Consider the following 15,421-nt stretch of genomic DNA (forward strand, 5'->3'; position numbering starts at 1 on the left):
CAATTAGAGGTGATGGTAGTAATGTTCTTTTCATTTCTATCTCCAGATTGCACAGGACAGCATGCTAGTTTATGATGCTGTCTCATAGAGCTGTTTCTCAATATTGGGCATCAAAAACCAAAGGTAGAAAGCTAGAAAATTCAGGTTGTTAAATCAAGAACAAGATCATGAAATGCTAAGATTCAAGGATATATTTGAAGAAGAAGAAGAAGAAGAAGAAGAAGGAGGAGGAGGAGGAGGAGGAGGAGGAGGAGGAGGAGGAGGAGGAAGAGGAGGAGGAGGAGGAGGAGGAAGAGGAGGAGGAGGAGGAGGAGGAAGAGGAGAAGAAGAAGAAGAAATAATAATAATAATAATAATAATAATAATAATAATAATAAGAAAAAACCCAACTCATTGAATAAAAACTATTACTTCTTATCATTGCCTCAGATAAGAATATGTTTTGGGGCTGGAGAGATGGTTTAGCAGTTGGGAATATTGACTGCTCTTCTAGAGGACCTGGGTTTGGTTCCCAGTACCCACATGGCTCACACTTGTCTGTAACTCCAGTTCCATGACACCCTTGATTATGTTACCAAAAAAATTTTCCCCTTTAATTTTAAACACAAAATTTACTACCCCAAACACTTCAATATGTTTGCATAAAATCTCAAAAAGAATAAAAAGCAAAGGTATGTTATAAGGATCCAGTGCCCAAATAACATTCGAAAGAATGTTATGCTCAAATTCATTTGCATATATTAAGTTAAAGTGCTTCTTGGAAAGTTCATTTGGAGAATGAAGAAATAATTAAAAAATTATTTTAATAAAACTTAAATACCTGTGTATTTATATATCAGGCACCTTGCAAGGTCTGAGGACCCAATGGTGAGATAAAATAGAGTCCCATTCCCAGGAAACTCACACCCAATTGGGAGAGGTAAAAAGAACATTAGCAAATTAACTTTGAATACTTGTATGAATTATATGTGAAAATCTGCACAAATATATACTTTTTCCTTTGAAACAGGGTCTCATGTATCTCAGGCAACCTCCGACTTGTTATCATGACCTTGAACTTCTGATTCCCAGTCTCCTACCTGCTGACTGTTGGGATCAGAGGCATACATTACCTTGTCCTCGTTATGTGGTGCTGGTGATTGAATTCAGGGCTCTGTGCATGCTAGACAAGTACTGTACCAAATGAGCTACATCCCACCTGTGGCTATGAATTCTAATAAATTCTAATTGCTGCTTCTGAACCATGGCATGGTATTTAGTTCCTTATCATTTTGGACCAAGGAGGACCAAAGGAGAAGTTTAGATTTCAAGCATTGTTCTAGTTTTATTCAGTTGCTGTGACAAACATAACCATGACCCAAAGCAATTTACAGGAATAAAGACTTCTTAGTTCCAGGTTACAGTCCATAACTGAGAAGGCAGGAATTCAAGCAGGATCTTGAGAAGCAGAAACCATGCAGGAACACATTTGCTGACTTGGTTTCTGGCTAGCTCACTCAGTTTTATGCTTAGTTGGTGTTCTTTTCTCCCCCAGTTTTTTAGACACCATTTCTCTGTTTAGCCCTAGCTGTCCTGGAACTCAGAGATCTGCCTGCCTCTGCCTCCCAAGTGCTAGGACTAAAGGCATGTGCCACCACTACCTGGTCCTAGAGTAAGAGTTCTTACATAGCCCAGAACCACCTAGACAGGCCATGGGATGGTAGTGCCCTCAATGCTCTGGGCTCTCCTGTATCAATTAAGAATCAAGACAATCTCCCTGTCCCATTTTATTTTTTTAACTTGATAAAGCTGGAGTTATCTGGGAAGAGGAACCTCAGCTGAGAAAATGCTTTCTTCAGATTGCCAATGGGTAATTCTGTGGGAGTATTTCCTCGATTGACTGATGTGGGAGAGTCCATCTCACTTGGCCAAGGGTCCTGGGTTGTGTAAGAAAGCAGGCTGAGCAAGCCAAGAGGAGCAAAGCCAGTAAGCATTCTTCCTCCACGGCTTCTGCTTCAGTTCCTGCAGGATGGAGTATGAGACTTTTAAGATGAAACAAACCCTTTCTCCACCAAGTTTTGTTCAGTTACAGTGTTTTACCTCAGCAATAGAAATGCTAACTAAGGTATTCCCTCAGACATACTCATAGCCGGTGTGATCTAGGCAATTCTTCAATTGAGGCTTTCCCCTCAGATAATTTTAGGTTATGTCAAATTGACAATTAAAGCTCACTAGGAAAAGCATCATCCTAACCCAACAGTCAAACAATGCAGGTCTTATTCATTATGGCAAGTATACATTCATTATTGTATGCCTTTTAGACTTACTGACCATGACAAATGATATTCTTAAAAGAGTATGCAATATACATTCCCGCGCTACTACTAATTTCTGAAACCTCATCAAAGTGAAAACTACTTGTCTTAGTTAGGGTTTCTATTGCTGTGAAGACACCATGACCACAACAACTCTTACAAAGGGGACACTTAACTGAGGTGGCAGCTTACAGTGCCACTCCTTTGAGGGCCATTTTCTTACAATTCCACTCCCTGGCCCCCAAAGTCTTGAAGCCATATCATAAAGCAAAATGCATTCATTCCAAGTTCAAAAGTCCCCATAGTCTATCACAGTCTCAACAATGTTTAAAAGTCCAAAGTTCAAAGTCTCTTGTGAGATTCATGCAATCTCTTAACTGTAATCCCCTATAACATCAAAATAAAAAACAGATGATATACTTCCAACATATAAAGCACAGAATATATATTACCCTTCCAAAACACAGGGAAGGAAGCATAGTGAGGAAATACTGGAAAGCCAGACTGAAAACCAGCCAGGCAAACTCCAAACCCTGTATCTCCATGTCTGATGTCAAGACACTCTTCAGATCTCCAGCTCTTTTCAACTTTGTTGACTGCAACATGCCTCTTTCTCTTGAGCTGCTTCCACTCCTTGTTGGTAGCTCTCCTCAGCAGGTATCCCATGACTCTGGCATCTCCAACATCCTGGGGTCTCCAAGGCAATCCAGGCTTCAGTTTCACAGCTTCACACAATGGCTTCTCCTGGTGTCCATTCAGGGACACCCCTGACACATGCCTGGCCTCAGTGGCTTTCCTTACTCTTGGGGGCAAATTCCATAGCCCCTTTCTGCTATCCTTAACTCCAGAACCATGTGGCCGAAGCTGCCAAGTTCTGTTGCTTACTGGGGCTGGAACATGGCACTTCCATTCAATTCCATCTTCACCAGCTTTCTGTCCTTCTCTGTCTAAGCTTAGCTGTCCTGAAACTTGCTCTGTAGACCAGGCTGGCCTCAAACTCAGAGATCTGCCATCCTTTGCCTGCCATCCTTTGCCTTCTGAGTGCTGGTATTAAAGGTGTGTACCACTAGCCTGGCTCTAAGCTTTTCTTGAATTCCTTTTCACAAGTTAGAAATTTAGCTGGATCTTGCCCTGAGGTCACCACTCCCTTTATTTCATTTCTTAATCTGTTTATCTCCCTGAACACAGGATTTAACTCTATTCTACTTCTGGGTGTGCCTTTTTCTCCTCAAATTGTACATTTTGTATTGTTATCTGTTCAGTTTGCTCTTTTTCATTATAAATCTTCATTAGTGTTAACACTAATAACCACATGACAGAGTCTATACTAGGCTGTTTTGAGATTTCATCTGCTAATGGAATTAATCCAAAGCTCTTCACTTTAGCCTCAGGCTGACTCTTCAGACAAGGGCAAAAAGCAGTCACATCTTTCACCAAAATATCACAAGAACAATCTCTAGGCCACATACTAATATTTTTTTCCTCTGTAACCTCTTGAGCCATCCCCTAATAGTTCAAATCATTACCAATACTACTATCTTCCAAGATCCTACAAGCATGGCCCATTAAGCACTGCTTAAAGCATTCCACTGCTTTCTTAACACATAGTACCAAAGTCCAAATTTCTCCAAACAAATGCCAGTCCCTGGTACCAACTCCTGTGTTAGTTAGGGTTTCTATTACTGTGAAGTGTTGTAGAATATTATCTTAAGGTATATTACGTTTGTTTATGCTGTGGAACATGTTTAATGTTGCAAAGATGTGTTGCATTCTTTTATGTTGCATTTGTGAAGCTGTGTTACTTTGCCTATCTAAAACACCTCATTGGTCTAATAAAGAGCTGAACAGCCAATAGTGAGGCAGGAGAAAGGATAGGCAGGGTTAGCAGGCAGAGAGAATAAATGAGAGGAGAAATCTGAGAGTAGCCAAAGGAAGAGCAAGAAAAGGAGGAGGACACCAGGGGTCAGCCACCCAGCTACACAGTAAGCCATGAAGAAGTAAAGAAAGATACACAGAAATAGAGAAAGATAAAAGCTAGGAGGCAAAAGATAGATGGGATAATTTAAGAAAAGTTGGCTAGAAACAAGCCAAGCAAAGGCCGGGCATTCATAAGAAAGAATAAGCCTCCGTGAGTGATTTATTTGGGAGCTCGGTGGTGGGCCCCCAAAAGAGTAAAAAACACATGACCATGGCAACTTTTAAAAAGGAAAACATTTAATTGAGGTAGTGGCTTACAGTTAGGAGGTTCAGTCCATTATCATCATGGCGGGAGCATGGCAGTTTGCAGGCACACATGGTACTGGCTACATCTTGATCAGATGGCAACAGCAAGTGGACTGAGTGTCACACTGAGTGAACTTGAGCAAAAGAGACTTCAAATCCCACCCCAACAGTGACATACTTCTTCTAAAAAGGCCATCCTACTCTAACAAAGCCACACCTCCTAATAGTGCCACTTCCTTTGGGAACCATTTTCTTTCAAACCACCACACCACTGTAGCTGCAACAGAGAGGAAGTGCAATGTATGTGGACTCAGAAGTGCAAGAGGGTCCCTTGTTCTTAAAGGCCTGAGCAGAAGTGCTTTTTATCTTTTCTTAAAAACAAAACAAACTTTATCCAGATAGTATTTACACACAACTTACTTAAAGGGTGCAATTCAAAGGTTGTTTAGTATATTTAGAAAGTCATTTAGAATACTTTCATCATTCCCAATAGAACCCTTAGCCATCACTGTGCACTCATCCTAAACAGAGGCAACTACTAACATACTTCCTGTCTCTACACAGGTGCTTTCTCTAGACATTTCAGATACATGGATTCATATAAATTTTAGTCCATCATCATTTCTTTTACTGAGAACATATAGGTTTTTAGGTTCAAACACTTTGTAACATGCATGACTTTTGTATTTCTTTTTTGGCTGCTGAATAATACTATTAAATTTCATTTATACATTTACCAGTGGATGGATATTTAGGTTGCTTTCACTTTTCATCTTCTAGCATAATATTGCTATGAATAGTCATGTAGAAGCTTTTGTGTAGACCATGCTTTTATTTCTCTTGGACACAGACACAGACACACATACACTCCTAGGAATAGAATTGCTATAGTAACTCTATAGTTAATTACTGAAAAAACTGTCAAATGCTTTCCCAAAGTGGCTTCATCACTTTACAAAGCATTCTCAACAGCAGTGTATGAGGTTCTCAATGCCTCCATATTCTCACAAACTGTGGTTATTGTGTGTGTGTGTGCGCGCATGTATGTGTAATTAGTATAGGGAAGAACTTATCATGTATTAACTGTACAAAATAATGCACTTATTGCAACAGTTTCATACTTTGATCAATCATATTTACCTCCACATCACCTCCTCTGGCTCCTGTGGCTCCCTGTCTTCTCAAATACCCCTCTCACACTTTTATGCCTTTTTGATTCTGGCTGTCCTAATGGGAATGAACTGGTTTGATCTGCATAATGTCTCACTATGGTTTGATCTACAATTCCCTAATGATTATCAATGCTAAGCAACGTCTTATGTGCTTATTGGCCACCTGTGTATAATCTATGGGGAAATATCTTTTCAAATCTTTAGCTCATTTTAAAATGTCTAATCCAAGATTATGAAAATTTACACTTCCATTTTCTTGGAGGATCACAGAGATCACCCCCACTCCCCTTCCCCAGTGCTGGGATTAAAGGTGTGCAGCACCACTGCCCGGCAAAGGTAGATTAAATTATAACAACTAACATTTAAACCAGCACTAACACAATTATTAAATGTCTAGATCTGTGTTTCTCAACTTTTCTAATGATGCAAACCTTTAATGACTCACAACCCTAAAATTATTTTGTTGCTACTTCATAACTGTAATTTTGCTACTGTTATGAATTGCAATGTAAATATCTGATATTTCTGATGGTCTTTGGCAACTCCTGTGAAAAAGCCGTTTGACCCCTAGAAGATCGCGACCCATTGGTTGAGTACCACTGGTCTAGATAATTAATGGTCCTTCATTTCTCACCCAAACATTAATTTTTGCAAACGTAGGTGATTGGCTCGTCATTTTGGAAGAAGAATAAGCCTTAATGGAAGTGAACAATGCATTTCCCTTCATAGCTGAATTAAATCAGGATAGGATATAGGCTAAGCATTAATTAATAATGGCAAATGTTTTAGTGGACCTAGCCTGGCTTTGAAAAGTAAAAATCTGTGCCCGCGGCGCAAGAGTGTAGTCTCTCTAGAGAGTTTGAGGCACAAGGATCGCCAGAGCCCAGAAGTTCAAGACCGCCTTCTTACTATTTCTTTGCATATAGGCACAAACGTGTGCAGGTGTGCGCGTGCGGGACCTCTCAACCCCAGTGTCCCGCTCTCCCTGTCGTCTCTCCACAGGCTGTGGGCGGCGTCCGCTCGCAGTCCTCTGAGTACTTACGAAGGAGTCACTGGCAACAAGTACCACGTTGGGTGCCTGGGGCACTTGCAGCTTCTCCTCTGGTATTCCAGGGGCCGGCGCCGCCAGCGCTGACGCTGCGACCACCGACACCCACAGCAGCAGCATCGCGGGTAATGAGCAGCAAAGGGACCCTGAACTAGGACTTCGGGTGCCATACACTGAAGTCATGTGGGTAGCACCGCGAAACTACAACTCCCATCAGGCTCAGAGCAGGCGCATGCGCAACGATGGTGTCGCGGTCCCACTCTTAACACACGTAAAGACCATTTTAATCAAATTTCGAGTTATTGATTGCTCAGCTACTTCCCCTCACGCAAGCGATGCCTGGGGAAATGCGCATGCGCCTTCCAGATTTGTACTTTGCGGCAGTTCTGCATGCTCCAGGTGGGTTCTGGTTGCTTTCGCTTTGAGCAGAAGTTAAAATCTGAGGCAGTTGAAATGGTATTTAAGGGGAGAAAGGATTGGGCCTGGGGGTGGGGCCTGGGGTCGTCCTCCTTTTGCGCGGGATAGCGTGGCTGAATGTTTGCAGACATAGTGAACTTGGAGGTGATGAGGTGGCAGTGCTTCTGTCACTTAAGTAGGATGGGGCTGTGTCCCTGTGGTCTAGGGCCAGGCCACCTCAGGTGTGGTCTGCGTAGTGGTTTGGATCTCCTGTGGCTCTGGAACCCGGGTCACGCAGCCTGCCTTATCGGATTGCCTCTGTTGGCGGGGCAGTAAGGATTGTGCTGGTATGGGGTGAGGAGCGGGGCATACATAGTAAGTTTCAGGGTCCAGATATGAAGAAGTTTGACTGATCTTTGCCTTTAGAGTCGCAAAGGGGACGGGGCGGGGGGGGGGGGGGAGGGAGAAAGAAAGGAACAGGTTCTAAAAGGAAGAAATGTGGGTTGTGTGAAGTGTGCTGTTAATTGACAGAGGCTCAAAGTACCATGGTTGAGTGCGGAATAATGTTATTCCTTTTTTGATTGTTGGATTCTTTTGGAGAATTCCGGAAGAAGCAAGTTTCTATCCCAAAGTCAAAATGTTCACTAATTATACCTTCAGGTATATATCGTTGTGCATTAAACCAGTTGTTTTGATTTGCTGGCAAGAAAAGGAGGAGTTGTTCTATTTATTTAAAAACTTTAATGTCTTGTAGCATTTTGTACAGAATAATTGTAATGAAAATACCTTACCTGTCTAGTAGTACATAGCGTATGTGCTGAGTGGTCTGTTAAACCTTACTATGTATTTATTGTGCAACATGCTTTTTTGTTGGAATATCTTTTTGCATTAGTTTGCAGATGGTAAAACAGATGAGAAAGGTTAAATGACTTTTCCAGGGTTTTTGCAAGGAAACTATTTGAAGAGGAAACTGATTAGTCTGTGCCCTAACTCATAAATACTTTGCCTCGATTTGCAAATTTTTGAGTTTACTGAGTTTCATCTCTATTAGTGAAGCGAATTGTTAGTCGAGCATCACCCTACAGATGTGTGTGGATATGCAAAAAAACACACCCTTTGTCTCTGAGGAATTTACACTCTTGGGGAGAAAATACAGCATAAATAAAGTATCCAAGTAGATTGCCTCCTAAACAGGGTACACTCCCCAAAATTGTGTTGAGTTAATTTGGAATGTAGAACATATTTTACAGAAGAAATATAAACTGGCATTTAGATTTACAAAAATTATATTTAGCTTTCTTTTTGGCACGGTAATGGTTCTTTGAACACTAACATTTCTTGAAGGCTCTGTTCCTGCAGACCCTTGTTTTGATGACAGGATCACATCTTTTTCTTCCTCTTTCTACCCTTGCTGTGTCTGAGAGCAGGTGCTGCTGTGGGTTGATGCAACATAGGTATTTTAGGGACCCAGAGACAAAGTGCTGCTAGAATCTAAGAGACTTCTTATCCTACTTTCCATCTGATATGCAGTGGGACCTATAATGCTCCTGCCTGATGGACTGTCCAAACTATACTTCTTCATCTTCCCTGATGGTAAACCTTCCTCTGAGTAGCTCATTCTGCATTTGTGTAGGTTTAAGTATTATAAGTTCTGATTTTGAGCTGAAGTCTGTCTACTTTCAGCCACTCATTTTTTCATTCCTCTTTGATTTTACATGGATAAAAGCCTGTCTTCCCACTTCCTCTCCATTAGTAGTCTTTTTCAGTCTTCCCCAGTTCCTCAGCTAGTTATCATATTACTTCAGATTTCTTCATTATTTTAATGACTGTCTTCTGAACATAGAATGTTTTTGTTAATCACTGAGTTATTTAACACTTTTATGTGTGTAAAGGCACTTTTATGTGTGCATGTGTTTATGTAGTTAGGTAGCATTCAGGATAGGTGCTCTGATTTAGTCTGTAACAAAATACCGTAACAGAAATTTGTTTTCTCATAATTCTGGCGTTTAGAAGTTCCAAACTGAAGAGCTGTCAATTTGGTTTCTTCTGAGGCCATTGTTATTGTCTTGTCACCTTCTCAGTGTGTCTTCACCTGACCTGTCTTCTGTGCGTGTGCATCCTGGTATGTCTAAATTTCTTTTAAGAGTGACAGGTTGGATCAGGGTCTTCCCACATAACCTCATTTAGCCTTCATTGCCTTTGTACTTTGCAAATACGGCTGTATTTTGAAGTACTGGGGGGCTGGTACTATGATGTCTGAATTTTGGGGTGTTGTATGTCTTCCTGTGGAAACATGAACAAACACATCTATTCACTCCAGATAAGGCACCAATGATAGATCAAAATAACTACCATAATTCAACTTGCTGAACTAATGAGTTTTGGGGCTTACTTATAGAGCATGGGTGTGGGCTTAGAGGAACATGGATGACTCAAAGGTAGCTGCATGACTGAAAAGCCCATTGCAACATAGGTGATGATTCACGAAGGCTGTGTTCTTGAAGCTCCCTGTACAATCTGTAATACCTCAGCTACTTGGAGAGTATCCTGCCCCACATTTGTTACTGCTTAGTTTACCTTGTGGGAGGAGCCTTGCTAATCATGTAAGTGTCAGGTGATTTCTGAGACTTGTGAGTTGTTTATTTCTTGAGCTTTGTAAACTTTATTTACTTTCGGAGTCTTAAGAATCCTCCTTCCAGGATGGAATGTTTTAATTTGGAAGAAATTACTATTTAACACTGGGAGGATACAACAGGTTCAGATCTGTCTATCTATTTATCATGTTTACATCATCAGCTAATGATTTCCATGTTAGGGACAGGCTGCTTTAGTAAAAAACAATCTGCTCTTTAGATGTTAGAGAGGTCTTCAGTTGAACAGCTGGGATCTAGCTTCTGGTCTTCTACAGATCTTTAAATATCCGAAGTAACAACAGAATTTCCTAAAGAACTTCCAGTCAGTTTTGGGAAACAGAGATATACATACTTGTAATCAAGTAAGACTAGACAAGGTATTAAAAAGTATGGCTAATGCTTGAATTAAACACACACACACACACACACACACACACACACACACACACACAAGCAGTAGTATCCCAAGTTATGTTTGAGAGCATGCTAGTGTTTTCAAACTGTCAGCTGGTTGCTGCAGTCAGCTGTGTTGGGGTATTAGGATTTCCCAGAGCATTAAGATAGCAGTATACTTTGAGACTGAAGAGTGAGATCTGTGTGGTAGACACAAATTTCCTGCACCCTGGAGTAATGCCTTCAAGCATGTTCCTTGGAATATGTTTTTGGAAATGATGGTGTAGGTCATAAATGTTACAGGATTGGACTAGTGTGAATTTGGTATGGGGCAGGTTGACACTTCACCTTGGCTTTCAGTTATGAGTAACATGAGAATGGGCAGAAGTAAGAGTAAGTAGGATGAATGGTTAGGAGAAGCAATGATACACAGAAAACTGGAGGGCTATCCAAGAGTAATGTGAGTATAGAAATATGCCTTTTGGTGATCTAGACTTTGGAAGCTAGATCATCAGTGATGTGTTTTATATGTACTACTACTCAACAAGATTGTGTCAGAGTTAGAGTTACTACCAAAGCAAATTGGAGAGGAAAGTGTTTATTTGGCTTATGCTTCCATATCACAGCCCATCATTAAAGGAAGTCAGAACAGGAACTCAAACAGAGCAGGAACCTGGAGGCAAGAGCTGATGCAGAAGACATGGAGGGGTACTGCCTACTGGCTTGCTCTTCATGGCCTGCTCAGTCTGCTTTCTTATAGAACCCAGAACCATCAGCTCAGGTGTGGTCCCACCCACAATGGACTGGACCCGCCCCCAACAGTCAGTAATTAACAAAATGCTCAACCGGCTTGCCTGCAACCCAATCTTATGGAGGTGTTTGAGGTTCCCTCTTCTCAGATGACTTTAGATTGTGTCAAATTGACGTAAAACTAGTCAATACAGATTGATTATATAAGGGGCTCCAAACAATAGGGTGTTGTCATTACCCAGGTCTTATTTAGGTAACCATATTGTTTTGAGTTCATGGGGGCAGCTTTTGTGTCATACATAGGCAACACATGTTTGCAGCAGGTGTCCTGGTCCTCTGATTCTTATTATTTGATACCCTCTGGGTGTACCTTATGTGTAGGAGTTGTGCTGTAGATGTATCAATTGGGGCTGAGCAACCACAGTCAGTTTTCTGCGTTTTGACCAGTGTGGCTCTCTGTAGTGGTTTCCAGCTATTGTAAGAGAAGCTTCTTTGAGAAGGGTGAGAGTTACACTGTCTGTGAATGGAAGGATAAGTATTAGGAATGCAGTTAGAGGAAAGAGAAGGGCTGAACAAAAGTGCAGCTAGAGATTATTCTGGTAGGGAAAGTGGTAGTAGCAGGTTTTTCTCTAGTTCCATGGCCTCATCAGGCATGGGTAGTTGGCTAGGTTTATAGTACAGGAATGAATTCCCTCCTGTTGAGCTGATCTTACATCAAATTAGTCAGCGGTTGGCTATCACTCAAACATAAGTGCCAATGTTGCACCTATGGCGATCTTTGCTCTGCTGGTCATTGTGGTTTGTAGGTATCACAGCCGAGGAGGACTATTGAATACTTTTCTCCCATTTTAGCTTCCATGATACTGTCTAGTACTAGGAAAGCTAGTCCTCAGGGAGGAGAATTTTGGGTCACATCCAGCCTGATTCCTCCAAATCCTCTGTCTGAAGTGTTTTAATCAATAGGGACTTAACTTCAGTTCTGCTCTTACAGAAACGTAATAGTTTATGGAAAACAAAGACTTTTAAATCTTTCCTACCATCATTCCTTAGCATCTATGAATCATATTAATATATCTTAGTTGTCTTAGATTGTTTGATTTAAAAGATTGCTGTTTGAATTGTTGATTTGGGTTTCATAAAAAAAGTCGTAGAGTGAATTTTGGTTTGGGATGAGAACAGGATTCCCAACAGTTTCTGAAATGACCCTAATTGTCACTTATGCCGTTTTCTGTTATCTGTGTATGGGAAACAGTGTTCTCAGAATTGACAGTTCTAAAGTCAAAATAGTTACCAGTTTTCAAAGATTTTGAAGGTACTCTATATCTTGCAGTATCAAATATCCATCCAAAATTTAATTCTTTGTCTAGGAATAAACATTCATTTCAGTAGTATGCAAATTTTCTTTGTTATTTACTAAATTATGTGTATACCAAAGTATTGTTTTAACGTCAACTTCTTTAGTTTTACTCTCAATAAGTACTTGATTTGTATACCTTTGTTTATGTACCTCTATACTTGGGGTTGCATACAATTTTACAGGTGAAAAGGAGTCATGATTGAAAACAGCTTAAGAAGTCCAGGTGTAAACCAGTTCAGAAATTTGGAGATGTAGATTAGTGTTTTTCTGGGAAAGATGAAAGACTAAAATCATATAGAATTATTTCTCATATTTTAGCTTGTGATCATGGTGAATCTGATTTTAAAAAACTTTGGTAGGTTTTGGGTGTTTTATATTATTATCTCATGGTTGTTTTTACTTAATTTAGATGGAAAAATGGTAAGGAACAATTTGACATTCAGTTCAGGAAGAAGATGCAGGTGTGATAACAGGTAAGAGATGAGTGGCATGCTAAGTAACAAGCAGTCAGTCTGTCTTAATGATCTTTTCCAACTCCTTCAATAGAAGGACTAATGATAGATTTTTTTTTGTATCATACTACAAAATAAATATGTAGTAGTTTCAATGTAATTGGTCCTCATAATCTCATAGGATTGGCACTATTAGGAGGTGTGACTTGGTTGGAGTGGGTATGGTCTTGTTGGAGGAAGTGTGTCACTCTGAGGGTGGGCTTTGAGGTCTCTTTTGCTCAAGCTTCCCTCAGTGTGACAGTCAGTCGACTTCCTGTTGCCTGTAAGGTGTAGGACTCACAGCTCTTTCTCCAGCACCACATCTGCTTGCATGCTGCCGTGCTCCCACCATGGTAATGGACTGAGCCTCTGAAACTGTAAGCAAGCCACCCCAATTAGATGTTTTCTTTATAAGAGTTGCCCTGGTCATTGTGTCTCTTCACAGCAATAAGAACCCTAAGACAAAATATCTTTAGAATTTTGCTATTTATTTATTATTACTGTTTCCTCTTTTTTATAATTAACTTCCTATGCATGATCATTTCTGATTTTTAATTATTGTTTTCATTTTGTGGAATCTTTGGATGATCATTCTGATTATGCTTTTAAGTTCCCATGGCTTCAGCTGGAGAGGTCATATCAATTAATTTATCCCTTGTTGATAACCTTAAGGGTTATCATTGTTTTTTGTTGTGACTTACTTTTTACCCCTTTGAAAATATAGTTGTTGCTTCTTTTTAATCTTAATTTGAATAAAAATCTTTTAAGTTCATAGTAGGAAAGTTTTCATTGCATAAAAGCATGAAAAAGTAAATATACTTTCCCTTGATAACTGGTTATTGTATTCAGCATCTTTCCATAACTGTGTGAGGAATACTGCAATGTAGTCCTGTTCTTGTCCTGTCTTTCATTCAGCATCGTGTGCTAAATTTTAACTTGGGAGGAAGAAGAACACATGATGGGAGGAGAGGAATTAGAGAAGATATTAGTGGAGTTGTGGACGAGAATTGCAGCCTTTCTAAGAAGATCAAGTCTTGGAAATACTTTGACTTGAGGGAAATATCCAAAATAGAAGAGCTTTTGGGTACATGGAGTAATTTTGGATAATGAATTTTTTGTTTGTTTGTTTTTTGTTTTTTTTTGTTTTTCGAGACAGGGTTTCTCTGTGTAGCTTTGCGCCTTTCCTGCAACTCACTCGGTAGCCCAGGCTGGCCTCAAACTCACAGAGATCTGCCTGGCTCTGCCTCCCGAGTGCTGGGATTAAAGGCGTGCGCCACCACTGCCCGGCTGGATAATGAATTTTTTAATGAATGAAAATGTATTGAATGCTACTTAGTTGATGGTTAGTTTTCTAAGGTTTAGTTTAAAAAAAAAATGGTTAATGGGCCTCTTCTCTATTTTAAAAAAGTTATTTTCAGAGACATATTACTTTGTGTTTGAATCTGACATGTATACACGTATGTGCACTCATATATACATATGTGTTTGATGGATGGAGCCTGCATACTATGCTAAATGAGGAAGGAGTGGGAAGAGAATAGATGGTTACATGACTGAGTAAAGAATTCCGTGTACTGCACACAGCAGCTGTATCAAGAGCAAGTGTTTGTTATAGTGGGCTTTGTTTTCCTGCTGCTGCCCTTATCCGTGTCCACCTGACCCTCAAGGTCCACGCTCTAAGGCGGCTGTTCTTCAGTGTGATGTTCTGTCTTTCTCGATCCTCTTCCTGCTCTCCTCCTCCTGTCTCCCCTCTCCCACTGGAGTGCTTGTCCTTCTTCACTCCGTTGTTTCGTCTGGTCTTGTAGTCATTGACTGCTTTACCTGGCACACCTTCTCTGCATACTACGGTACCTTTCCTTTTCATCAGCCGCGTTTGGTTCCCTCGTGGTTCACATGCTGTCTTAGATGTTTCTCCTGACTCATATTGTATTCTGCAGAGCAGCAGGGCCTTGTGTGTTTCTTCAGAGTCAGCCTTGATGAGCCCACATGGAGACTGTCTGCTCTTTCTTCCTTGTGTATGCTCCCACATAAGGTCTTCTTTTTCTTCTCTTGTTTTTTTACTTGGAAAGCTCTCTTTATTTGTCTCAGTCAGTCATCCTCACTGACCTCTTCCTTTTATTCTACAGGTTATTTTGCAGAAGGAATGTGGCTTGAGAAAGTTAATATGAAATCAACACTGAACTTTGTTAACTGCTGCCATCAAGATTTGTAGACTAAAAACGTTCTTTGCCAGTTCACCTCTAAAATAATATCAGGATACTTTCAGGTAAGGTAGTTGTTTCACAGATGACAGAATGTGATGTGCTGTTTTAAGTAATTATTTCAACATCTTAAATTTTATTTGGGAAATCTGAATGTATCACAGATAAATTGATTTTATAGTGTCTTAATTTTTGTATTATTCTGAATGCCAGCTTACTTTAAGTTAAAAAAAACTTATCTTCAAATCTCTAACTTCATAGATTTCTTGTGCATTTCACTTTGGCTAGAATGTACTGGTAGTGTTATATTAGTGCACTGTGTTAATATACTATATTAGTGTACCATGTTAGTGTACTGCATTAGTGTATTACATGAGTGAATTGTGTTAGTGTATTAGTCTACTGTGTTGGTGTATTGCATGAGTGAATTGTGTTAGTGTATTAGTGTACTGTGTTGGTGTAT

General features: G+C 40.2%; 2 protein-coding genes across 8 annotated transcripts in view; one reads left to right on the plus strand and one right to left on the minus strand.

Moving 5' to 3' along the window:
- Positions 1-6,933, minus strand: part of Arsk (arylsulfatase family member K) — a 49,403-nt gene extending 42,470 nt beyond the window's left edge. For 2 of the 3 annotated variants that reach the window (XM_036207380.1, XM_036207379.1), the window contains exon 1: positions 6,732-6,933. In XM_036207380.1, coding sequence (XP_036063273.1) covers positions 6,732-6,907 — 176 coding nt within the window. In that variant the 5' untranslated portion in view covers positions 6,908-6,933. The remainder of the gene's footprint in view (positions 1-6,731) is intronic. The other variant, XM_036207381.1, reaches the window with a different exon arrangement.
- Positions 6,934-7,087: 154 nt separating this feature from the next.
- Ttc37 (tetratricopeptide repeat domain 37) overlaps positions 7,088-15,421 on the plus strand; it is a 104,995-nt gene continuing 96,661 nt past the window's right edge. For 2 of the 5 annotated variants that reach the window (XM_036207180.1, XM_036207178.1), the window contains exons 1-3: positions 7,092-7,136; positions 12,676-12,739; positions 14,884-15,023. The gene's annotated coding sequence lies outside the window, so the exon portion shown is untranslated. Of the gene's footprint in view, positions 7,137-7,169; positions 7,194-12,675; positions 12,740-14,764; positions 14,790-14,883; positions 15,024-15,421 lie in introns of those variants that run through there. The other 3 variants (XM_036207181.1, XM_036207182.1, XM_036207183.1) reach the window with 3 other exon arrangements.

This window comes from Onychomys torridus, chromosome 15 (assembly GCF_903995425.1).
Source record: "Onychomys torridus chromosome 15, mOncTor1.1, whole genome shotgun sequence".
NCBI classification, from domain to species: Eukaryota; Metazoa; Chordata; class Mammalia; order Rodentia; family Cricetidae; genus Onychomys; species Onychomys torridus.